This window comes from Mirounga angustirostris, unplaced genomic scaffold (genome assembly GCF_029215605.1).
Source record: "Mirounga angustirostris isolate CCGP_5_RB_7025 unplaced genomic scaffold, mMirAng1.0.hap1 SCAF_10, whole genome shotgun sequence".
Lineage (NCBI taxonomy): Eukaryota > Metazoa > Chordata > Mammalia > Carnivora > Phocidae > Mirounga > Mirounga angustirostris.
The window spans coordinates 72,478,156-72,502,823 of NW_026991718.1; the positions used below are offsets into that span (position 1 = coordinate 72,478,156).

The 24,668-nt window shown below is 38.1% G+C and overlaps 2 protein-coding genes across 5 annotated transcripts in view; one reads left to right on the forward strand and one right to left on the reverse strand.

Annotated features, from left to right (window-relative positions):
* Positions 1 to 1,725: 1,725 nt before the first annotated feature.
* CRIPT (CXXC repeat containing interactor of PDZ3 domain) lies at positions 1,726 to 11,063 on the reverse strand. Of its 2 annotated transcripts, none has more exons than XM_045885060.3 (5): positions 10,935 to 11,063; positions 7,106 to 7,171; positions 6,312 to 6,366; positions 2,228 to 2,331; positions 1,726 to 1,916 (listed from the first exon to the last, which is right to left on the reverse strand). In XM_045885060.3, the coding sequence occupies exons 1-5, from the start codon at positions 10,948 to 10,950 to the stop codon at positions 1,852 to 1,854; spliced, it is 306 nt and encodes a 101-aa protein (XP_045741016.1). In that variant the 5' UTR covers positions 10,951 to 11,063; the 3' UTR covers positions 1,726 to 1,851. The 2 variants fall into 2 exon arrangements, with proteins under 2 accessions (XP_045741016.1, XP_064428599.1); XM_064572529.1 differs by having other exon boundaries at positions 10,872 to 11,031.
* A 44-nt stretch (positions 11,064 to 11,107) lies between these two features.
* Positions 11,108 to 24,668, forward strand: part of PIGF (phosphatidylinositol glycan anchor biosynthesis class F) — a 35,162-nt gene continuing 21,601 nt past the window's right edge. The window contains exons 1-4 of one of the 3 annotated variants that reach the window (XM_045885062.2): positions 11,108 to 11,289; positions 13,020 to 13,268; positions 14,470 to 14,561; positions 16,205 to 16,321. In XM_045885062.2, the coding sequence (XP_045741018.1) occupies positions 13,041 to 13,268; positions 14,470 to 14,561; positions 16,205 to 16,321 (437 nt within the window). In that variant the 5' untranslated portion in view covers positions 11,108 to 11,289; positions 13,020 to 13,040. Of the gene's footprint in view, positions 11,290 to 11,342; positions 11,569 to 12,952; positions 13,269 to 14,469; positions 14,562 to 16,204; positions 16,322 to 24,668 lie in introns of those variants that run through there. The other 2 variants (XM_045885063.3, XM_064572527.1) reach the window with 2 other exon arrangements.

Here is a 24,668-nt window from a genome sequence, read left to right on the forward strand (position 1 = left end):
ATTCTGTTATAGTTTTTTGTTTTTATTTTTTTAGAGGTGGGGAGAGAGAGAGAGAGATATGGGGGGAGGGGCAGAGGGAGAGGGAGAATCATAAGCAGGCTCCACTCCCAGCACAGAGCTGTCTCGGGGCTCCATCTCATGACCCTAAGATCGTGACCTGAGCCGAAACCAAGAGTTGGATGCTTAACCGACTGAGCCACCCAGGCATACTTTATAGTTTGTTTTTATGCCTTCCTTTTAAAAAATATTTTATGTTCATGTTTTATTTGGGGATTTTCCTTCACATTTTACAACTTTTATTCAATTTATACCATATTATTATTTCAATAATATAAAGATTTATAATGCTTAGAGTCTATCCTGAGTATAATACTAATGAAAATCTTCATGGAGGAACTTGAGTCTGGCCAGTAGATCATTTCTGGAAGGAAGTTATGCAAGGCATGAATATGAAATGTGAGTTGTGGAAGTCTAAATCCCAGCTGATACCTGAGAAATGTACTTTCCTAAAGTCGACCAACCCAACTTTTAACAGATCTGGGCCACTCTCTAACTGGATCCTATTATGGGTTCCTTGTATTGATTTTAATGAAAAATCCCTAATCGACTGAAGTGCGAGGAGATACTCTCTGCTTTCAGAGCTTTTTTTGTTATATTTTGCATCATCCTTATGATCGTTCTGGATAAGAGTAACAATGTATCCTAGAGAAATACTATTTTAAAAACCTTACAGATAAACAGTTAAAACTTTAAATACTTTCCATAATAATTTTAAAACAAATAGAAATGTAGTATCTATACCATGTATATCATGTTATCTATCCTACATATTTTATAGTGATATGTATTTATACATACTGCGCTTGCAATAGGAAATATGTTTTTGGTTTCCCATAGTATGCTGCAAGATTCAAAAGCAGAAGTCCTACACCTCTGAAGGCAGCATAAAAAAAATTTTTATTTGAACCTCAAAGTTGTCTTTTAGCAGTCTGTGTCATATATAAGAGAAGAGTCAAAATGTTGGTTTTGTTCTATTTATTTTTGGTGGGTGGGAAGGGGCGGTAAAAAAAAGTTTGGTTTTTGCTTCAAGGAGCTTTCCTAAAGAGTTGTAACTCATTCATTACACATTCCCATGGATGACATGTTTTCTTGGCTTTCATGACAGTTTGAATTCAAGGTAATGTGCATAAAATGTAGTTTTCTGAAATCCAGTGTATTCACTTGGACACACACGGGTTGACCCTTGTGTTCTCATTCTCACATAAATGGTATTGGCACTTCGGCTTCAAGAACAAATAAAAAGTATCATAAATACAACTTGTGATTTGGGTCTGGGCTAATGACTAAGGAACTATTCAGGTTTAATGGTCTTGGATATTTCAATGCCCTGTGAGCCTACAGTTAATGAAGAGACTGCTGATTCTAAGAACTATGCCACCAACAAGGGAATGAAGGAAGAGTTATAAGTCTGATGCAAAGTTCAGAGCAAAATATCAATCAATAATCTCCTTCTCACTTTTGCGATATCAATAAAGTAGAGAGTGAGGATAAGAATTACATGAATAATGATAAATAAAAAGCATCTACAGAAATGGGATAATATTTCTCATTAAATTTGCCACTTATTCTAGTTCAATAAGATGCTTGTGAGGGAAAGAACTAATAAGGCAGGAAACTAGTTACGTTGTTGTTTAGAACTTCTTAAGAGCAAAAAATGCATACCAATCAACTTTCTCGGTTTAATATTGTCTTAAAACGTGTTATTTTGGAACTTGAACACCTATGTTATGCCTTGAAAATTCAAAGCAAAAAGTAAAATCATGTAGAAAGCCAGAAATGTCATCAACACATTTACACAGATGTTTGCTTGTAGTTTTTGGTATCCAAAACCTTTTTTCCACACATTGCACAGATGCCTAAAACAAACAAACAAAACATGTAAGCAATCAAATCATAATACCGACTAATAATACCAAATACCGAATACCAACAGTTTGCTTTATTTAAGTCACTCCTGAGGCTTAAAACATAAATTAACAGCATGAGAGAAAAGAAAAAGAAAGCATAGACCTGTAACTACAAACAAGTTCTAAGTTTTATCTTGCTTTAGAAAAAAGAGCACTTGATGAACAGCATCTATGAAAGGCTACTCCTTTCTTGTGTTATCTAAGTCAGCACCAAGAGTAGGCTAGATATGAATAGAAAAACGGTACTGAAAGAAACTTACCCTTTTTGTAGGCACAGCCCTGGCAGTAATGAGAACCCGGTTGGTGCACAGAACTTTTACAAATTCTGCAAGTGGAGAACTTATTCTTTCCATATGGATCGAATCTAGAGGTTTTTTTTTTTTTTAAAAAAGAAAAAAATGTATAATAGAATAGAAACACTTAAATGACCTCCCTTTAGCAACAAATGGGATCAATCCATGCTCTTTGTTCTGTGTCACACTGTCTGATTGACAGGCACGGCACGCTTGCAGCTGGCTCCTCTCCCCGCGCCTGCACACCCCTGCCCCTTCTATATGACTTGTATGCTGGTGAACAGTCAGTTCCTTAATCCCAAACCTGTTTCTACAAGTTGTATTTGCCAATCTGTGTGTGTGATATAGTTTAATATTATGGAAACTGATGAAATGTGGTACAAAAAGAGTGACCAATTCTATTAAAAACTATGAGAATGCTTTAGGATGGCTGGGTCAGTGACAATCACTGAACTGCCACTGAATTAGGTGAGACAGCTTCAAAATAGGGGCAAGATCGTAAGTGGAAGGACTTGCCACTTTGCAAGTCTGTCAGTTTTGGCTCCACTTTAAAGATATTGGAAATGTGCATTCTGGTTATGATTTATGTGAGGAAAATGATGAACTCTTATCAGTAGACTCATACTCAAAAAGCCTGTCTCAGTGCCAAAGGACTGATGAATGCATGTGCTGTTATGTGCTGTGGCTTATAAGAAGGTATGTGTATGTTTTAATAATCGCCTCCTTTGGGCACCTGGGTGGCTCAGTTGGTTAAGCAACTGCCTTCGGCGCAGGTCATGATCCTGGAGTCCCGGGATCGAGTCCCACATCGGGCTCCCTGCTCAGCAGGGAGTCTGCTTCTCCCTCTCCCGCTCCCCCCTCTTGTGCTCTCTCTCTCTCTCAAATAAATAAATAAAATCTTAAAAAAATAAAAAATAAAATTAAAAAAAAAATAATCGCCTCCTTTAACTGACATTTTCCATTAATTGATCCAATCCCTTTGCATAAAAGAGTTTCTACTACATAAAAGTGCCACCTTATAGTGACTGGAGTAGAAAATAATTCCCCCTAAATTGGCCATAACTTTTGTAACAATACTCATATACCGAATGCCAACACTGTCCTAGACCTAGTTTCTTCTCTTGGGGTAGTGTAATACAATAGCTCATTTTCAAAGGTTAATTTCTCCAAACCCAAAAGAATGTCACTGTACTCTGCACAAGGGAAGATAGATATTCCTCTTTTTAATAAGCTCGATTTGTGTGCATCCATATGGATGCTTACTTTTGCTTCAAACCATATTTTATCCTAAGATGTACATTTTAGTATGTCTGAAATCTTACAATTAATTGGCAGAGCTTTTTCTTTCTTAAAGCAATGATACATCTTCTAAGTGTTGGTATCTTAGATTCAATGCAATACAATAGTATGCTTTCCAATGTGAGACATTTGGAGTATCCAAAGTAACAGCTACTTATTAATGATACTGGAGTGAGGTTGGGAGCATAAAGGAACTGGAAGTGTCTAAAACTGTACAATCTGTAAAAATTACAACTTAGTTAATAATAACTGAACGGTCTTAGAAGACATCAATAAGTCAGAGCAATACTTAGTGTGACGCTCCGCTGAAGATTAAGTCTCTTATGCTGTTTTATATCCATTATTTTAAAAGTACCATTATGTACTTATGGTAGCCAGACACTACAGATAGTAAAAGCTTTATTATTATTATTTCTAATCCTTGGGATGCCATGAAACAGGTGTTTATTCATTCAGCAAATACTTGGTGAGTGCCTACTATGTGCCTGTCACTGTTTTACACACCAGAGATGACTTGACAGACAAAGCCTCTGTCCTCAAGCTGACATTCTAGTAAGATAACAGGTAAAGGGCAGACAGTAAGTAAAGGAATAAACATGTTTTTCAGATGGTGATACACGTTGAGGAGAAAAGTCAAACAGGATATTGTGGCAGACATGAGGGGAAGGAGGGAAGATATTAATTCAAATGCTGGTTAGGGACTCACTCTGAGGAGGTGACATCTCAGCTGAGACCCTAGTAACAAGGTGCCAGCTATGTAAGCTCTGTGGGACGAGCTCTAGGAGGAAGGAGCTGCAAGCACAAACCTCTTCCAATGGGAGTGGGCTTGGTCTATCTGATGCAGGAGTTGCTGCAACAGGGAGTCAGAGAGGTGGGAGGGGCCAGATCATGGAAAACCTTGTTAGGAAAGTGGGTGGAGGGGTTAGATTATATTCTACGTGAAAAGAAAAGCAATGCAGGGTTCTGAGAAAAGCACTTCTGTGCCCTTTAAAGGACCACTCAGGCTACTATGAGACTGAACCATAAAGAACTAGAGAGGAAGCAGAAAGATGGAGAGTTATTATGGCATCTAAGTAAGAAATACCAGTGGTTTGGAAGAGGGTAATAGCAGTGAGATGGACAGAAGCAGGTGGATTCAGGTTACATGTTGGTGGCAGAGCTAAAGAACTTGCTGATGAAAGAGAAGTGAGGAAAAGGAAGGGATCAGTGCAGAATTCTAGCTCTTAGGCTCGCAAGGCTGGACTGGAGGGGAGTGATGATGAGACTCCGATTAGAAGACTGCAGGAACAAGAGGTTGCCTGGTAGACACCAAACCGGTAAGTCAAGTAGGCAGCTGGGTATATCTTTGGAGCTCAAAAGAGAAGTCAGGACAGGGGATATAAATCTGGGAGTCATTAACATACAGTTTGGGGGTGCCTGCGTGGCTCAGACATTAAGCGTCAGCCTTCGGCTCACGTCATGATCCCAGGGTCCTGGGATGGAGCCCCACATCGGGCTCCCTGCTCAGCAGGAGCCTGCTTCTCCCTCTCCCACTCCCCCTGCTTGTGTTCCCTCTTTCACTCTCTCTCTCTGTCAAATAAAATCTTAAAAAAAAAACAACAAAAACCATACAGTTTGAATTTAAAGCCTTTGGACTAAAGTCACTTGAGGAGAGATTATATACATTTATAAATAAAAAAAAAAGAGAAAGGTCTAGGATTGAGTCCAGAGGCACCTGACTGAGAAGGAACGGTGAGTTGGGAGGAAAAAAGAGTATGGTACCCAACAGCCCAGAGAACAGAAGGCTGCAGAGGAGTCAGGTTGGCTCAGTCAGTGAAGCAAGCGACTCTTGATCTCGGGGCTGTGGGTTCAGGCCCCACATTGAGGGTAGAGCTTACTTTAAAAAAGAGAGAGAACAGAAGGTTGCAAAAATGAGAGCTGTTAAAAGGTTAAGTAAGGTAAGAACAGAGAAGTCCATCAGGTGTGATCCTGCTGAGAGCAGCTGCAGGGGTTTGGTGGGGCTGAAGTCGTGAATCGGACTTAACTGAGAAAGCATCTGAATAAGGCTTTTGGAAACTTTTGCTGTGAAGGGAAGCAAGGCAATGGGGTGGCAGCTGGAAGGGTTCATGGCATTTTTAAGACTAGAAATAATAAAGCGTGGTGTCAAAAAAAAAAGTGATTTTTAGGGTGGGAGACACTTTTATCTCCATTCTTAGATGAAAAAGTAAAGTTCAGAAAACTGGCTTAATTTCCTGAAGGCCCCAGAGCTAGACAGGAACAGAGTCCAAATCCAAATTTAGGGCTGACTCCAGAGCTTCTGATCTGTCTACATCCCTCTATTACCTCCAATTTGTATGAGAATTAAGAACCAGATAAAATAACCTAGAGTAAACCTAAACCAGGCAATATTATTCCAAAACTAGTTCTATAAAACATAGCACACTGAAGCACCTGAATGAAACTGCAAAGTAGTTTTAGGGATAAGAAATCATAGTTTTCAAAAGAAAAAAAAAAAGAGATTAAATAAAAGTCATTTTTTCTGATGAAACTATATATTAAAAAAGTAGCACTAATATCTTCATATATTGATACACTGAGGAGGAGCAGGGTGAAACCAGCAGGTTGTAACAGACAGCTTGGCTTTGCATGCTAGGAACTACTGAACTCTGTTTTATCGCGATAGAATGATGCACACCAAATTCACTCCAGCATGTCTAAGACCAAAGAGAGTGGAAAGTTATATCCCTGTGGAGTGGCTGCTCCTATTACCTACCTTGCTTTTTTTGAAGTCAAAGCTTTATTTTCGTTCAGCTTTCTTCCGCCACTTTCTAAATCAAAATATACATGTATTTTAGCAGGTTATTTCTGCACATTTCACTATAACATATACATTTAACAGTTAGTTAAAAAGTTCATTCTTTGGCCTCCTACCAGTAGACTAGTCCGGATCAAAATTTTCAAAAATCCCCAGGTAATACCCAGGTTTTTAAGACACTACTTAAAAAGAAAACATTTATTATAAAGCAATAAAATTGTGGATAGTCATTTTATTTCTCAGACTCAAAAGAGGACTTTAGGGATGGGTCTACACTTAATTTATCTAGTGTAAAATCTTAAAGCCACTACTTCGGTGCCATAGACCCTGAATATAGTACAAGTGGTTCTTTTCCTTCCCTTTGGAAACACCTCAACTGTATATAATGATATGAAGGTGAAAATGTAAATGTGTAAATGATTTGTTCAAGAATATAAAAGTCAGGTGAAGAGAGGGGGAATTAAATGCAGACTCTAATAAAGCGGAATCAAATCAGTTACTATGATCTACTCATTGGTTGAAAATCATTTAATGATTTTGCTATCTTTTGCCTGACAGATGAGGAACTCTTAACATGTAACCCAGAGAACTAAATAAAAGATATTAAATTATTGGGGGACCTGGAATTCTTTAATAGTTAAGAGATAAAATATTTTGTACACAAAAGATTTATTTTTACAAATAATGTAAAGCTAAAACATTCGTCACAGGAAGCATGGGATTCAACTTCTCTTTTCCAAATGGAAAAATACCTGTGGTATTCCTTGCACCGTCTTTCCATGTGTCTGGAGTGATAACAGTACCAAGTTTCTTTTCACCTGTTATAACAAGATAGTAAAAGTAAGGGGAATTCGGATTTACTATCTAATAAATACACTACATGAAGCTTAAAATTCAGTGGTATCAACCACTGTCTTACAGTCGGAGCCTTTTCATGCCGGGGTAGGGACTGTGAAACGAGACTGAAGATACTAACTGTGGGCAATGGGTAACTGAGAAATTCCACGGAGAAAGAAACAACCTTAGCTGGGGAAATCCAGGAAAGCCTATGGAGAAGGCAGGAAGAGGGTCTGGATCTGGCAGTGGGGCTGTGAAGAAAGAGGAGGAGAGATGATGAAGGCAAACTAGAGAAAGGATATATCCTGAAGAAAGGCATGGAAAGCTCAGGGTACACATGGGCATGCAAAGTAGATTGGTTTGGCCAAAGAGTGAGGGTAAGAATAAGTGAAAATAAAGTTGGAAAGATAAGCTGGGCCCTCATTGTGGAGGGTCATCCTGAATGCCAGGCTCTAAATATAGAAACCCCAAATTATTCTCTGCACATTGAGAATTTATTAAAGGTTTTAAATCCAGGAAACGATAGAATGCACTTATATTTAGGTTCAATGCAAATATCTGTTGTGATTACTATAAACTATGTCCTGGCATAATGATGAAGGATAGTAAGACAAAGTCTTTACCCTTTGGTTCTACTGTCTAGCATTTGGTAGGAATGTAATACTTGTTGCATGAATGAAAAGAAAAGGTGACAAGATGCAAGAATGAAAGGTGGAGTCAGGGTCTAATTGAGCATTTTTATATGGAAGGGGAGCTGATTAAAGATTTCAAAGGATATAGAGACAAAGAGGTAGAGAGGGATGGCAACAAGGACATGAGTAGAATTTTCCTTGAAAAAGGGGAAAGAAGTAAATGAGCATGGATGCAGATTTGTTTATGGGATGGCAAAAGAAATAAAAGAAGTTGAGAATGTTCCCGTGTAATTACCTTGCTTTTCTAATACCTATAAGGAGGTATTTGTCAACAGAGGATGAGGTAGGTGAAGGTGTGGAAGTTTAAGGGACCAGAGAGCTTGGAATAGTCACTAGCGACAAAGGGCAAGGGGACTGACTAAAGATAAGTTAAAAAGACTGATGAATAGTATTAAAGATCTTGGAGATTAGGAATTATACACTTGTAGTGGTACCAACTGGTTCATTTGTACAGTTTTCCCCAGTAGCCTTCACACGCAGGCAGGACAGTTTAGAGAGAGAAGAGCCAAAGGCAGGGAGAACACGGTTTGAAGGGAAAGGGGCTGGTAGGGGATCACATTAGTCTAACTCAAGTGATGGAGACCTCAGCTAGGGTATTTGAGGGGTAAATGAGAGGCTAGGGAAAAATAGGAGCTATTGAATGGAAGTAAAAACGGCAGGACATGCAAGTGTTTGGATGCAGGATCACAAAGGGATAGGGGAATGCATGAGAGATGATTAAGGCTTTGTGAATGGGTGACTGGGAGGACTGCCATGCCATTAAATGATGGAAGAGAAGGTACAGATTTGTGAAGTAGGATGACAAATTCAATCTTGTACTAAGTACTACACTACTACGTAACAACCAGATGGAGGTTCCCAGTATTGTCTGGAGAAAATTCTTCTACTGGTTTTAGTTTAGAGAGAAGTCAGCTGGAGATGTGGATTAGACATTTACTGACATGGATATGCTACTTGAAGCCAGATATTTCCAAAACAGTCAGAAGAAGGTCAGATACAGATCACTGGGAAACATCTACTTTAAGTGAGAAGGAGAATAAGAAAACTTGGAGACTATAATGGTAAAGAAGCACAGGGAGAAGTAAATTCAAAGAGAATCGAGACCAAGTTTCAAAGTCACAGAGTAGAAAAGGACTGAAAAAAAGGTCTTTGAATTAAGAGTCTATTTATTTGAGTAATAAGATGCTATAGAAGGTAGAAAGGTATCAGAGCAAAGAAATAATACATAGACTTTCAGAAGTGCAGAGAAGTAAAAAGCAAATGACCTTTTAGGACACATATCATGTCCCAGAACCAACTATGTGTACTTATTTTAATACCACATCAGATCTTGGGTTCTCAAAATTTTCATGTATCTTAGGAAGTTAACTCTCACAATTTGCCCAGTATCCTCAATTTCCCTGAGAAAAAGCACTTATGGTGTAAAGAACATCACACAAAACAAGTTAAAACAGGCAGAATAACAGTCCTCTAAAGTTAAAATATACAGAATTAACACAAATTACATAGGAGGCTAAATTTACATGTTTAGGAACTATACTACATAAAAGAGAAGACATCAAGGAAGGTGCATAACCTAAATATATGTAAGTCATATTTACTCAAAGAGGCAAAACCAAAAAACTTAAGTACTGGATGGAGTAGAGTTAAAGGACATCAATGTCAAAAAGCTTAATGTGCTTTTTGGAGCGATGAAAATATTCTAAAATTGATTGTGGTGATGGTTGCACAACCCTGTGAATATACTGAAAATAACAGAATGGTACATTTTAAATGGGTGACTTGTATCTATGTCAATTACATTGCAATAATTTTTTAAAAGCTTAATGTGAGACGATGATATAAAGCACAGAAAAATGGAAATATTAGTTCCACTCTACCCCTCATAAAATGGGGCAGAGTTCAATTCTGAGTGCCACATATTGGGGGTTATGATAGAAATAACCAGTTTTTGAGTATACACTAAGGCACTTTTAAATCAGGCTTTACCTACATTATCTAATTCTCACAAAACCCATAAGTTATGTATTTTTCTCATTTTTCAGATGAGAAAACTGGGGCCAAGAAATATTCGATACTAGCCCATAGTTATTCTTTTACCTAATGTAAAAACTGTGATTCAAACTCATGCGTGCCTGTGTTCAAAGGTTTATCTACTGTGTGGGGGGGAGGTATAAACAAAGTGGATTATGTTAATATTAATCCAGATAAGAGGACTTGAAACCTTGTCTCAGAAGAGCCAGAAATGTCTAGCCTGAGGAAAAAGAGACTTAGGGATATGACAGCCGTTTTAAAGCAAACAGTCTGTGACATCAAAAAATCGTATTTTCTAGAAACCTCAAGAGTTTACATTAGAATCACTGATGGCAACAATAGGGAGGAAGCACTTTTCTAAAAGTGAGAGACATCGATACAGACTGCTTTGAAGGTGGTGAGACTTTTTGAACCCTGCCTCAATACCACAGGTATTCATGCAAAGAGCATTTAAGCCACTGGATAGGCTGCTAACTTAGGGCTGCTGGTTAAAATATAGGATGCCCGGTTAAATTTAAATTTCAAACAATGAATGGCGTTTTAGTACTGTCACGTCCTAAAAGTAAGTCCAATGCACTTTCAGTAGTAAAGAGCACCAAGCAAAGACAAGTCTCAAATATTGCACGGGACCTACTTCTCCTAATAAAGTGTTCTTTTTTTTTTTTTTTTAATGTTGCTAAATCTGGAAAATCTAGATATTGTATGTTACTTTTAAGATCCATTCCAACCCTGAGGGTCTGTGAGGCGAAGGAGCCAGTCAAGAGCTGTATGAGATCCCGGGTTGGGCGTAGGGGAGGCAAAGGAAATAGACAAATGAGTGCAAAACTGAGACCACTCTGAATGCAAAACGACTATACGGTCGTGGAGGAGGGAAGGAATGGTCAAAGGGGTAGAAGGACAAAGGCTGGCATCGGAGACCTGTGGCCGAAAGAAAAACAAAGAAAAGGCAAAGTACCCGAAGAGCTCCAGTTAGCTTCTCCTAGCCTCCTTCTCCCAAAGATGTGGCCCCTTAACTCACATTTTTCGCACACCATCCTTCCCCGACGGCTCCCTTGGCCGCAGAAACAGCAGCAGCTCGAAAATGTCAACACAACAGCCAGGGAAGGATTCCCCTTCCGGGTTACGATAACCCACTTCCGGCCCTTCCGCCCTCCGCCCCGCCCATTCCACACCTGAGAAGCCGCGGGAGGAATTAAACGCGAGCTGGAAGGCGGGGCTGCGCCCATTGCCCGCCCCTCCGGTTCTGCAATTGGCTGTGCGGTCTTGGGTCTCCGCCCCACAGGCCTGCGCCTGCGCGATGGCCAGGGCGGCGAATCGTACCTGGTGGTGGGAGGTAGTAGCCCCCGCTTCTCTTCCGCTGGCGGGAGAGTTAGGTAAGCCCCGCGGAACCCTCCCGGCACGCGGGCCTCCCGGGGGTGCGAGCAGCCCCCACCAATTGCCCATATAACCGAGAGCGTATGTGCCCCCAGCCCGCCTGCGCCCGCCGTCCGTCCGAGGGCCACCCTTCCGGCGTGACCCAGGGGCTGCCCTGATGGACCCGGCCCTCTTTCGGAGCCGTCTTTCTGCGTGGCCCTCCGTTTCTCCTGGTCTCCGCGCCCGTGCTCTTTGATTATGCCTCTCAGCGCGTCCCCCGCTGCTCACACTCGCCCTGGGTGAGGCTTGGGCAGAGTCCCGAGCGACCGAGCTTGGGGTGGGGCTGCCGAGACAGGTCCTGCGATTTCCGCGGAGGCTCCTGTGCGAGCCTCAGTGCCTGCGAACCCGGGCTAGGTCAGACGGCGGACGCCAGGGCCGTGGCAGCCGGAGGGGCGCCCGACGGGCGTCCTTGTGTGCTCCCCAGGGCCCACCCCAGGGCTGCTTTCGCAGGACCCACCCTCTTTCCTTCGTTCGTTCATTCATTCAGCAAGCATTTGAGTTTGGGTACTGCTCACTGTATTAGATCCAAATCTGCTCGTGTCACTTGGGATTCTGAGAGGGGCCCAGAAGAATAATCCGAAGAGGTGTCGGTTGAGACCGTGTTTTCCGGATCCTCCGCCCCGCCCCTCAGTCCGCGGAGGATAGGACCTGCGAGAAACTTTTCCATTCTCCCTTCTTGCAGTTTGTTCTTTTCTCAACCCCTGATGTGTATCTTTATATCAAAGAGGCGAGGCTTTGACGTGGCTTTCGTGCTTGGGAGCTTGGGACCTTGGACATGTCCCCTAACGTGTCTTATCCTGTTTCCTTATCAGTAGAATATTTGCCTTGGAAAATTGTAGTGTGAATTAGATCAGAGCTGTTAGGATAAGGCCTGGACCTCCCCGTTTGTTTTTCTGGAATATTCACCACAGTGTAACATGTGGATTGTTACTTTAGTAAGGTCCTACTTAACATTAGTCAGTACTATGTATTATGTTAAGTAATTTATAAATAAACATATTATACATATAATGTGTATTTTATAGAGAGAAGGTAGACTTTTTTCTCTTATTTATGCTCTACTTTTGATTGGAACTTAGCAAATGAAACAGACATTGTCATTTTGGTATCTCTGGAGCATTGAGATCCCTTAGTTTAGCATAATGTTCTTTGAACTTTCTTGATTACACTGGCCACCATTTGAGTATTCAAGTGTGCACTTGGTGTCACTTGTCATTTGCCAGAAGATGTGAATTACTGTGATGTTAGACAAGGGTCCACAGTGGTTAAAAAAAAAAAAAAAGCCAACATTTTGGCCAAAGTGTATTCATGGGGTTTCTAGAATGCATAGGTTATATTTCCAACAAGAGCAAATCATTAATCCGTGCATGTTGTTTTTACCTCTGTGATTTTGGCAAAAAACAGAAAAAGAAAACGAATCCCTTAATTGGACCTAATACGTGACCCTTTTACAGAAACCAGTTATAAATATTTAAGAAATTAGTAAATTTGTCCTCTTCAAGCTCTGAGACCTTTTTGAGCCATATTAGTCTACATGTACATTTATACATATGCATCTTCCCATATTCTGAACCTAATACATTATTGTGCGTAGAAAATTTACTTGTTCATGTTTACTTATAGGTGTTGGAGCATTTAGACAATGGAAAAAATCATTACTGGATATGCTCTTTTCTTAATTTTTCATTAGATAGCCTCTCAGGAAAACACCATGAAAGATACTGATATCAAGAGACTACTGTATGCCCATCTTTTATGCATATTTTCAATTATCCTAAGCATCTTCATTCCATCATTCTTCTTGGAGAACTTCTCAATATTGGAAACACACTTGACATGGTTGTGCATCTGTTCTGTTTTTGTAACTGCCATCAATCTAGTATTATATTTAGTAGTGAAACCAAATGCATCCTCTAAAAGAAGTTCATTTTCATACAAGGTAAGGCTTATTTCTTAATAACTGATTTTTAGATAGAGGTAGTGTTTCTTTTAATGAAAGAATAAAGTATTATTCAAGTACTCATGGGGTTATTTACAATGAGTAAAGAGAACCTGATTTTTTTTTTTTTCCCCAAATCAATAGCCTATTATTGCTGGAAGGCTGCCCACAATGTTCAATAGACCCTTGCTAAGCATCAGTTGTGGAATTAGGATGTCTTCAGTGGATATTACAGCATTGTAAACCTAGATAGTCATGTTTTAAGTCACCATTGCAGATAAATGCATGATGTAGCACTCATATCTTTAAACTTTATAAGACATTTTAGTTTATTTTCATTTATTTTTTCCATTTCTGAGAGAAACTTAATGGATTTTTCAGAAATTACCAAATAAGCCTCTGTGGTAGCTTTGTTTTGAACATGACCTGCCTCGACTAAACAGTGTTAAAGTTTTCAAATATCAGAATCTATTTTCTGGAATATTCACTATGTGTAACACTTAACTATTACTTTAAGTTAATAAAGTCCTCCCTTAACATTACCCAATACTATTGTAGCTTTCTTAGATAATTTAAAACACATTTACTCCCCTACAATTAAAAAACTCACTGTGTGTCTTATAATTAGATCTTCTTAAGCTCCAAATCAAGTAGATCCCACACTGATTTGCAGACATGCAGGTCTTTTATCATATGCATCATATAATCACATGAATATGATTTGGGGGGATTGTTTAGTATTGTGTTTTTTTGGTACAATTTTCCAAATTGTTTTGTTTTATAAATGAATTAAATGAATTTTGTTTTTAAATGAAAAAAAAAAAACTGTAGTCCTTATTTTCTGCAAAGATTTCATGCATCACATAATAAGGACTGTGCGTTTTTTTGTATCATAGCGTTCTGTTGTTGGTAAATATTTTATAAATACTGATTAGTAACATAGCTCAATGCATACTGTAGGAACAGAAATGCTTTTTTGATTCTAGTGCTGATTAGGTGGGTGGAATATGGGTGATGATTTGTGACTTGTAGGCTCTTTTGTGGGGCTGTCTGGAGGTCCGTGCACTTCAGGCTACCCGACGTAAAGAACATTCAACTGTTGCACACATGGGAATAAGTTGTATTTGTAGATAAAGTGGAAGCATTTGCTGTCCTCTAGGCATTGTCATGAGCCTTCAAATTGTTCTCATTTCTTTTTTAGGTAACCAGGTTTTTGAAATGCTGTATCTACTTTCTTATGTCATGTTTCTTCTTTCATGTAATTTTTGTTCTATATGGAGCACCACTCATAGAGTAAGTCTGAAATTTTTACCTTAAGGCAATAATATTTTAAAACACTTGTTTACTAAACAAAGCACTAATTCTGTTGGTGATGAATGAAAAACCATGGTGTGTTTAATTACCAGATCACAGAAGGATACTGACATCATTGCCCTTTGTTAGTAATGATATTCTTTTAACATTACTTCATAAGGAGAATAACTTAATTCATTAAATGCTTCTATTACCTAGCCTTTTATTGCCCCATTGCATGTGGGGGGCGGGGAGGTAGATGAGAAACTATACCAATAAATGTGTGGCCCTTAGAACCTCTAAGGGAACTTACTATAATGATATGTATAAATTAGTTACAATTAGCATATCAGTAAATATGATTCTGAAGTGCTTGAAAGAAGTTTTTCTTAAGTCAGTAGATTCCTGTATTTAATTATTTAATAACCTAATGTTGATAGTTTAAAGCAAAATTTAACTCAGCACTTTTTCAAAGCTGACCAGTTTTTTAAAAAAAACTAAATTCATGAATATTTCTTATATAATGTTCATCACAGACTGGGAAACTTCATCTAGCAGTGATTAATGATCACGGTGAGAGGGGCGCCTGGGTGGCTCAGTCGTTAAGCGTCTGCCTTCGGCTCAGGTCATGATCCCAGGGTCCTGGGATCGAGCCCTGCATTGGGCTCCCTGTTGGGCAGGAAGCCTGCTTCTCCCTCTCCCACTCCCCCTGCTTGTGTTCCCTCTCTTGCTCTCTCTCTCTCTGTCAAATAAATAAAATCTTTAAAAAAAAAAAAAAAAAGATCATGGTGAGACAAGTTGTGACACACACATATAGCTATGTATGTAGTTTTATATATATTTACACATAGTTGTATATATACACACACTAAATTAATAGGTAATTCTTTTCTAGAGAGGTGAGGACAAGACCTTTGTAATGGGAAATGGTAGTTTCTGTTTAATCCATTGTAGAGTAGAATGAATGTCTTGAGCAGTGGTTCTAAAACCAGCAGCATCAGCATTTTATCAAAAGCAAATTCTCAGGCCGCAGAAACTCTAGGGGTGCAGCCCCCCAGTCTTTATCTCACTTTCCAAGTGGCTCCAGTATAAGCTAGAGTTGAACCAGTAGTTACAGAGAAAGTTCCAGAGACTATTCAGGAAGAAAGTTAATTATCTAAAAATGGGGTTGCTTGCAGTGGAGAGTCTCACATGGATCCGAGGGTATTTAACACTTCTGAACTCTATCATTAAAGCCTGATATTTGGGATGCTTGAGTGGCTCAGTCGGTTGAGCATCTGCCTTCAGCTCAGGTCATGATCCCGGGGTCCTGGGATCAAGTCCCACATCGGGCTCCTTGCTTAGCCGGGAGTCTGCTTCTCCCTCTGCCTGCCACTCCCCCCTGCTTGTTCTCTCTCTCTGACAAATAAATAAATAAAATCTTTAAAAAAAATAAAGCCGGGTATTTGCTAGATTGTTTTTTATAGCTTGTATTTCAGTAGTAAAATTTTTTATAGTTATCATTTTGGTAGGACTCCTGTTACCTTTCAAAGTAAAGTATAAGAAAATGTTTTTATGTTAAATCTATTTAAATAGCCAAGATTATGTCGTGTACATGCACCTTTAATGCTTTAAAAAAATTAATCAAAGCTTTTTTTTTCTAGGTTGGTGTTGGAAACATTTTTATTTGCAGTTATTTTGTCTACCTTTACTACTGTACCTTGTTTGTGTTTGTTAGGACCAAACATCAAAGCATGGCTAAGAGTTTTCAGTAGAAATGGGTAAGTTTTAATTTTATATTTTAGTGGTGTTTGAAATTAAAAAAAAAATAATGTAGTGTTTTTCTATTCATGGCAGCTTTCTGATTATTCTACGAGTGTTTTTCCAGACTATGGTTCTCAAGAATGCCTTAAGGGGTTGGGGGTTGGGGATAGGGAAGGGGTTGTATACATTTGAGAGGGGACTCAAGCAGGTAGAACTCTAGGCTCCTCCTTCCACTTTAGCAAGATCAGCTCTGCTTTTTTTCTGTATGGGAGGATTCCACTTCGCCTTTTGTTTGAAAAAAGGTTTCCCCTACCAAAAGAAGGCTTTGAGAACCACTCCTCAGGGATGATTTGTCACTGATAAAATTGCTATAGATAAAATTGCTTCCATACATCTTACAATGTAGAATTGGGATCCAAAATCTAAAAATGCTTAGTGTAACAACTGTAATTTCTTGTTTAGCCTCTTTTGTGGTAAGACTTCTGAGTGCAAGTTTTATAGGATTTTATTTCCTTAGCAGCCATATATAAATTCAGCACAGCTAAGTTAGTTAGCTTCTTCAAAGGCATTGAAATGGTTCCTATCAGAAATGGTTAAATCGTGACTAAGAAAGCTGTAAAGTTATTGGGTGCCCGTGATTTTGTCCTATTTATCACCCAATAGCAAAAATTTCTTGAGTTCTTATTCTGTGCTCCATGCTGTGAAGCTTTGTGTGGGTTCTGAAGTATTAGCCATGATTCTCTTGCTGAGAAGTTGTATGGTCAAGGGACAAGAATAAAATGAACAAACAATACGAGATTAAAATTGTGTCAATCAGATAGTAAATGCTATTGGAATTCAGAGGGGTAGGAAACCACTGAAGAATGAGCTGGAAGGGGGAATGGTCAGTAAAGGATTTGGATCGGGAATGTGAGATTTGGTGAGATGAAGGGAAAAGGGAAAGATATCCATGCTAGGGTAATGAATGAAACCATAGAAACTGAAGTGAAAGTGGTAATTTTTGTAATTTGGAAGGGAACAGCGCAAGTAGTACAGAGGCTGCTGCTGGCTAGCAGCTAGGCTCCAGAAATTATTGACGTTTCCTTTTGAAATGAATATTATTTCCCTGCAGAACTGTCTTCTAGAAACGGTCTCTAGAAAACAAAAGTGTAATCATTGAAAACTTTCCCACATTGTTACCATAGTATCCCTAATGGCATTCATTTCTTCTAGCATTTTAGTTTGAAATTTTTAAGCAGTAAAAAACAGTTGAAACATTATAGGTTTGGATTGGTGATTTACTCAGTTTTGAACTATGTTTCTAATATTGGTATATTTGGGGGAGACGTTGTCATCTGATTCTGCAGTTAGTTCTGCCAGAGTGTGCAATATGCATCCCTAGAAATCCCTACACTATGCAAATTGGGCACTAAAAAACACAGAGCTTATGGGAAAGGCAGGATTGAGGCATAACACTCGAAAACTCTTGACAATAATACATAAAAAAGACAGGAACTTAATAAAAATGGTAGTATAGTTTTATACATGTTAAATAGTTAAGTTGGTAAACATTATAATGAATATGGTCCTTTTCCTTGGGGAAAAAAAACCCCTGAAATTTGCTTTCTGGAAGTAGTGTGGGAAGAGTTGCCACTTTTAAGTAGTATTGAGATACAATTCAAATACCATACACTTTGCCTATTTAAAGTGTACAATTCAGTGGTTTTCAGTATATTCACAAGAGTTGTGCAGCCATCATCACAGTCAAGTTTAGAACATTTTCATCACCTCAAAAAAGAAACTCCATACCCTTTAGGTATCTCCTCCTTACTCCTGCTCCTCTAGCCCTAAGCAACAACTAATCTCTACTGTTTCTGTAGATTTGCCTATTCTGGACATTCATAAAAGTGTTCTCATATAAAATGTGATCTTTTGTGATTAGCTTCTTTCACTTACCCATAATATTTTCAAAGTTCATCTCTGCAGTAGTTCATTCCTTTTTATGGTCGAATAGCATTCCATTGTGCGTTTGTATACCACATTTTGTTTACCCACTCATCAGCTGATGGACATCTGCGTTGTTTCTACTTTTTGCTGTTATGACTGAGCAGCTGGGAGCATTTGTATACAGGTTTTTGTATGGACATAATGTTTTTATTTTTTTGAGTATATGCCTAGGAGTGGAATTGCTGGGTCTTATGATAACTTGTTTAATTGTTTGAGGAACTGCCAGACTGTTTTCCAAGGTGGCTGCACCATTTTACATTCGCACAGCAGGGTATGAAGCCTCCAGTTCTCCTCCTGCATCCTCGCCAACAGTTGTTATTATCTGCCTTTATGATTATCGCCATCCTAATGGGTGTAAATTGTTATTTCCTTGGGGTTTTTTATTTGCATTTCCCTACTGGCTAAAGATGTGAGGCATCTTTTCATGTGCCTATTAGCAATTATATATTTTCCTTGGAGAAATCTCTCTTCAGATCCTTTGGTCATTTTTGAATTGGGTTATTTGTCTTTTTTACTATTAAGTTATAAGAGTTCTTTATATATTCTAAGTACAAATCTTTTATTGTATACATGATTTGCACGTTCTTTCTTTCTGTGGGTTATCTTTTCACTCTCTTCATTGTGTCCTTTGAAGCACTAAAGATTTTAATTTTGATGAAATCTAATTAATCAGTCTTTGCCTTTTGTTGCTGTGTTTTTTAGGGTCATCTAAGAATCCATTGCCAAATCCAAGGTCATAAAGATTTACTCCTATGTTTTCTTCTAAGAGTTTTATAATTTTAGGTTTTACATTTGGGTCTTTGGTCCATTTTGTATAAGTTTTTGTATACAGTGTGAGGTAAGGGCCTACCTTCATTCTTTTGCATGTGGCCCACCAGTTGTCTCAGCACCTTTTGTTGAAAAGGCTATTTTCCCCCTTTGAGTGATTTTGTCACCCTTGTCAAAAATCAGTTGATCATAAACACATGACTTTAGTTGTTTTTCCATTGACCAATATATTTATCCTTATGTCAGTACCCCACTGTTTTGACTATGTGATAGATGTTTGGGGGATGTGCACGTTTTGTGTATTCATACACTGCTCAGTGCCGATGGGTGCAGTTTTTATGTGTTTACTTAGTGTTTCTCAGATGAAATTGCTCATATTGTCCCCTAATATATCAGTCAAATTGGAACAAATTTGCATGTTCTAGATAAGCATTATAGCAGAACTGACTATATATATATATATATAAGTTCCTAAAATTTTAAAATTGAAAAAAAAATCAGGGCGCCTGGGTGGCTCAGATGGTTAAGCGTCTGCCTTCAGCTCAGGTCATGATCCCAGGGTCCTGGGATCGAGTCCCACATCGGGCTCCCGGCTCAGCGGGGAGCCTGCTTCTCCCTCTGACCCTCTCCCCTCTCATGCTGTTTCTCTCTCGCTCGCTCTCTAAAAAATAAATAAAATCTTAAAAAAAAAAAAAGAAAAATCAAACTTCAAAACTCAAGGGAAACAGAGAAACTACCCTTAATTTCTCTTAGTAACTTACCACAAATTTAATATGTATATATTTTCTAATTCTGCTTTAACCCTATTCCTACATTTAGACTGAACTATACCTTGCAGCATGCCTATTATTTTCTGCTAGGTTGAAAAGAGCTTTTTAAAAATTTATTATAAAATTCGACTTTTGAGTATTTTGAGGTTTGCAGAGTGAATTTGTTGTCACCTTGTTTTCGTACCTATCGGCACTTTATCCCTTCTCAGAAAGATCTATAACAAAGTAAAACTAAACATTATAGGAAGGGGAATACCATTTTCTGGCTAGCAAGCAAACTGACAAAGATCTGTAAATTTCATAATACATATGGTTTGGAGAGGTAAATGCCAATGGGAATATAAATTGGTTCAAGCTCTGTGAAGGGCAGTTCGGTAATATCTGTAAAAATTAAAAATACCCATCTTTTGACCTAGCAGTTCCACCTCTAGGATTTTATGCACTAGATATATTTTCATACCTACAGAATATTCAGTGAGTAAGATTACTCATTGTAGCTTTGAAGCAGCTTAAATGTCCTTTAATAAGGGGTGGATTAAGTTAAATTTAATGCAGTTAAAAAAACAACAACAACCCAACCACTTCTTTATTTACTGATAACGCTGTTAAGTGAAAAAAAGCAAGGTGAAGAAATGTATGTAGGATGCTACCATTTATGTAAAAAGTGGGCAGGAGAGAATAGATACACCTGTGTATCTTTGGAAGAATACATGAGATACTGACAAAAATATTGGTTGTCTCTGGGGAGGGGGTCTGAGAAGCTAGGGGACCAGCTCAGAAGACTTTGCACCTACTAATACCCTTTGGTGTCTTTTGAAATTTAAACCATAGTAATATACTACCTAGTCAAAATGAAAATTATAATGGATTAGGTTTTGCCAATATTAAACTTATTTGGGGGGTATTGAAAGTTAGGCCTGAATCAAGAAGTTTTTAGATTTCTTTTATGCCACCTAAACCTCAGTAGACTGCAGAAATATCCTTCGAAAATTTCTAACATACAACAAGATAATAGCTCTGTTACTGGAGGTCTGTAGCTAAAAATAATCAATTTGTAATATGAAACAGTTAACATCGCACAGGGCAGGGCATGAAATAGTAATATGCAAAAGTAACAACTTTTAAAGCATGTTCATGTGTCTTAGAGCATTTAAATCTCACAGCAGCCTGGTGAGATACTCCTGTTCTCACTGTTTTCTAGGTGAAGATACTAGAAAGCTGACAGGTTAAGTGATTTGCCCAAGCCCTGGAATAGCCAGTAAGCAGTAGAGCTGGCACTTGAATGCAGATCATCTGATAAGGACAGAAGGTTTTAGAAGACCACACTGAGGGTCAGAAGATGAGTTCCTGCCTTCTCTTCACTACATAGTGGTGATCTTAGAGAAGCTATTTACCTTTAGAGATCCTCATGTGTACTACTGTTAGAAGAATGCTAATAAGCTCTTTGCAAGGTTATTATCAGAACTGAGTGAGATAAATGAAATCAAATAGCAAATGCTTAGAAATGTTTGTCAAGTGGGTTAACAAATGTCAGGGAGCATTTTTATATTTCATACTTCCAGTCCTGGCTGCTCTTTGTCTTGGTACCTCTTCCTGGTTTAGGTAGCAGACCAAGGAGTGTAGGGCATGGACAACCATGGAGAAGGAGGAAGTTTTTTCAGTTGGTTTAATGTAAAATTAATTTGAACTTTGTCGTGAGAGGGCAACTTAAATCTTCATGTCTCCACCATCCCTTAGCGATAGTTCAGTTTCTTCTCTGGTATTTTTATCACACTTTTAAGAATTTAGCATAAAAAGCATGTCAAATTTTGAATGAGTTAAGGAAACAGTTAATTTGATAGATTAACTTGTTTAATGTTAGAGTTGGCCTTCTTAAATGTTACTGTGAGGCGAAAATATTTTAAAAATGCAAAGATCTGGTGGTTCTGAAGTGATAATATGAAATACCCACAAAAACAACTTGTATGTTATTTCAGAATTGTCCTACTATACAGTTAGCATTATTTACATTGAGTCACAACTTTGGTTTCAGAGAATTTCATTATTATGTAGGGAGGTTATACTAACATGAAAGTACATTTTTCTTTCTATCCAATAATTTACAACAGAAATTAAAGTTCTGATTTGAAGTTCTTATGCTATAGTTCTAATTCATTAAAAGTGCATAAAATACTTTCTTGATTGAAGATTTTAGAGCTTTAAATCTTTTTTTTTTTTTTTAAAGATTTTATTTATTTATTTGACAGAGAGAGAGGTAGCGAGAGCAGGAACACAAGCAGGGGGAGTGGGAGAGGGAGAAGCAGGCCTCCTGCCGAGCAGGGAGCCCGATGTGGGACTCGATCCCAGGACCCTGGGATCATGACCTGAGCCGAAGGCAGACGCCTAATGACTGAGCCACCCAGGCGCCCTAGAGCTTTAAATCTTTTTATCGGGCGCCTGGGTGGCTCAGTTGGTTAAGCGACTGCCTTCGGCTCAGGTCATGGTCCCGGGGTCCTGGGATCGAGTCCCGCATCGGGCTCCCTGCTCTGCGGGGAGCCTGCTTCTCCCTCTCCCACTCCCCCTGCTTGTGTTCCCTCTCTCGCTGTGTCTCTCTCTGTCAAATAAATAAATAAAATCTTTAAAAAAAAAAAATATTTAAATCTTTTTATCATTTATCCTGTGTCTTAGCGTATAAAACACGGAAGAGTTTTTTTGTTTTTTAGTATTATTGAAATATGACTAAAATGTTCAGGAAAAACAGGCCAGTTTTGAATTGGGCTGACACCTCGCTCAGTATGGAATCAGTATAAATGTTTTATACTGTTTTATGCAAAATAAATACTATATCCAAATTGTTAATGTATTTATTTGCATGCTTAATATTGAGTAGATGATAACCAGATGAAGGCTGAGAAACATAAAAGCTTTGATCCTGAGAACTGTGTAGGAATTATATCCCAAGAGTAAAGGACCAGTTCTGTTACTATTGAGATTTGATACTTAACTAAATGACATAAATGATACTATTTTAACAAGACTTTTCCTTAAAGTAAATGTGAAGTTATTCTAGATTAAAAAAATACGAAGGAATGCTATTTTACAGAGCTTGAACCAATTTATATTCCCATTGGCACTTACCTCCCCAAACCTTTAACAGTATGTATTATGAAACTTACAGATTTTTGTCAGTTTCCTTGCTAGCCGGAAAATGGTATTCTCCTTAAGGAATGCTATTTTAAAGAAACTTGAAGGTAGAAAAATAATTTGGTTTCTTAACTTCTGCCAGCTTCTGTTTGGTATTTATTACTGAGCATACTCAATGTGTACTAGTATAATTCAGTTTGTTGCCTTGCTGTTATAATTATTGTGGGGTTTTTTTTGTTTTGTTTTGTAGACTTTCTTATAAAAGAAAGTAATATTCCGACTACCTTAAGCCTATATTTTTCATTGAAGTTGGCTTTTTGATTTATCAGTTCTTTTATGCTGTTATTCTCATGTTTTAAAATCAGGATCTGACCACTTTTGGTGAACTGAAAAACTTGAATTTCTGAATAGATTCCTGAATTTGTGGTTATCTTGCCAAGGTAAAGATAGTAAGACCTGTTTGTGTAGACAAAGAACAGCAGGCGTTTTTGGTCATCTTTGCATGGAAATTGATTTTATACTGAAAAAACCACCAAGGACATTTAACAGTAAAAAGATAGTGAATGACCAAAAATGTATACATTGTAAAAAATAGATAATTTAGCCTTGATAAGGGCATGAAAATTTAGTGGCAAAGAGGCACTGGTTTTAGTATTCATTCAGTAGGGGAGTAAAATTCTGTGAAATGTCTTTAGCCACCAGGAGGAGTTAGTTGTGTGTGGTCTCCTTTTTAGATGAAGAGCTCAATAGTTAAAAAGATCAGCTCATTTAAAGAAGCACTGTTTTGAGGACAGCCTATCTAAGCCACAGTGCTCACTGTTAGCTACCCCAGGCACCCAGTACAGTGTCTGGAACATAGTAAGCATTCAACATGGTCTATTTATTTCAATTAATGTTTGATATGATGAATTTCAGTGGAGGCAGATAATATGGACAGTTACTTGGAGCTCATTGTCATGAAGATTGGTCTGTAGTATTGTTTTAGTTACTTTTTAAGTTTGTCCACAGAATGGTGAGCCATTTATTTTACTCTCAGCCCTCTTGACTATGTGTATACATTCCTTAACTATGAAAAAATTAACCCCAAACCATAGAATTCAGATGACTTTATTATGGAAACTTATAGAAGGGTAATAAACCAATGTCAGCGCTGCTATAAATTAGTTAATAGAAAGGAATTTATTTTTATCTTGTTGATTACAAAAGAATATATAATGTAAAAACTCAAATAATAGAGAAATATAGAAAGTTAAAGATTCCTAGTAATCCTATCAAAGAAGCAGCCATTACAACAGATTTTAGTCTAAGTTCGTCCACGCGTATCACATATTTGCAATTTAAAAACAAAAATGGTTATATTATCACTGCTTTATAACTTACTTTTTTTTTTAACTTATTAGGAACATCTTTAACTGTATGTGTGTATAATCTATCTCTTCTTGCATAATGTCCTTAGTATATCTTCATCCTTAAGTAAGAATACTTCTGTTTACATTGGTTTGAACAATCGGGAAACTGATTATCTGACATAGCAGAGATTGTATGGTTCTAGATACAGATAGATAGTCAAGGTGTAGCTTTGCTTCTCACTGATTCTCCTGGTTCTTAGCCTCAGGCTGAACTCCTCTCCTTTGAGTCTTCCTAAGCTAATCACTGAGAGAGAGAATGGGATCACCATGATTTAATTAGTCTGATCCTCAGGGATGAGATGAATGTT

Coding starts and splice junctions, on each gene's coding strand:
- CRIPT (XM_064572529.1), bottom strand. CDS start 10,950: ATGGTGTGCGAAAAATGTGAGTTAAGGGGCCACATCTTTGGGAGAAGG. Junction 6,367..7,105: donor CGGTGCAAGGAATACCACAG/GTATTTTTCCAT, acceptor ATTTTGATTTAG/AAAGTGGCGGAAGAAAGCTG. Junction 2,332..6,311: donor TTGACTTCAAAAAAAGCAAG/GTAGGTAATAGG, acceptor AAAAACCTCTAG/ATTCGATCCATATGGAAAGA.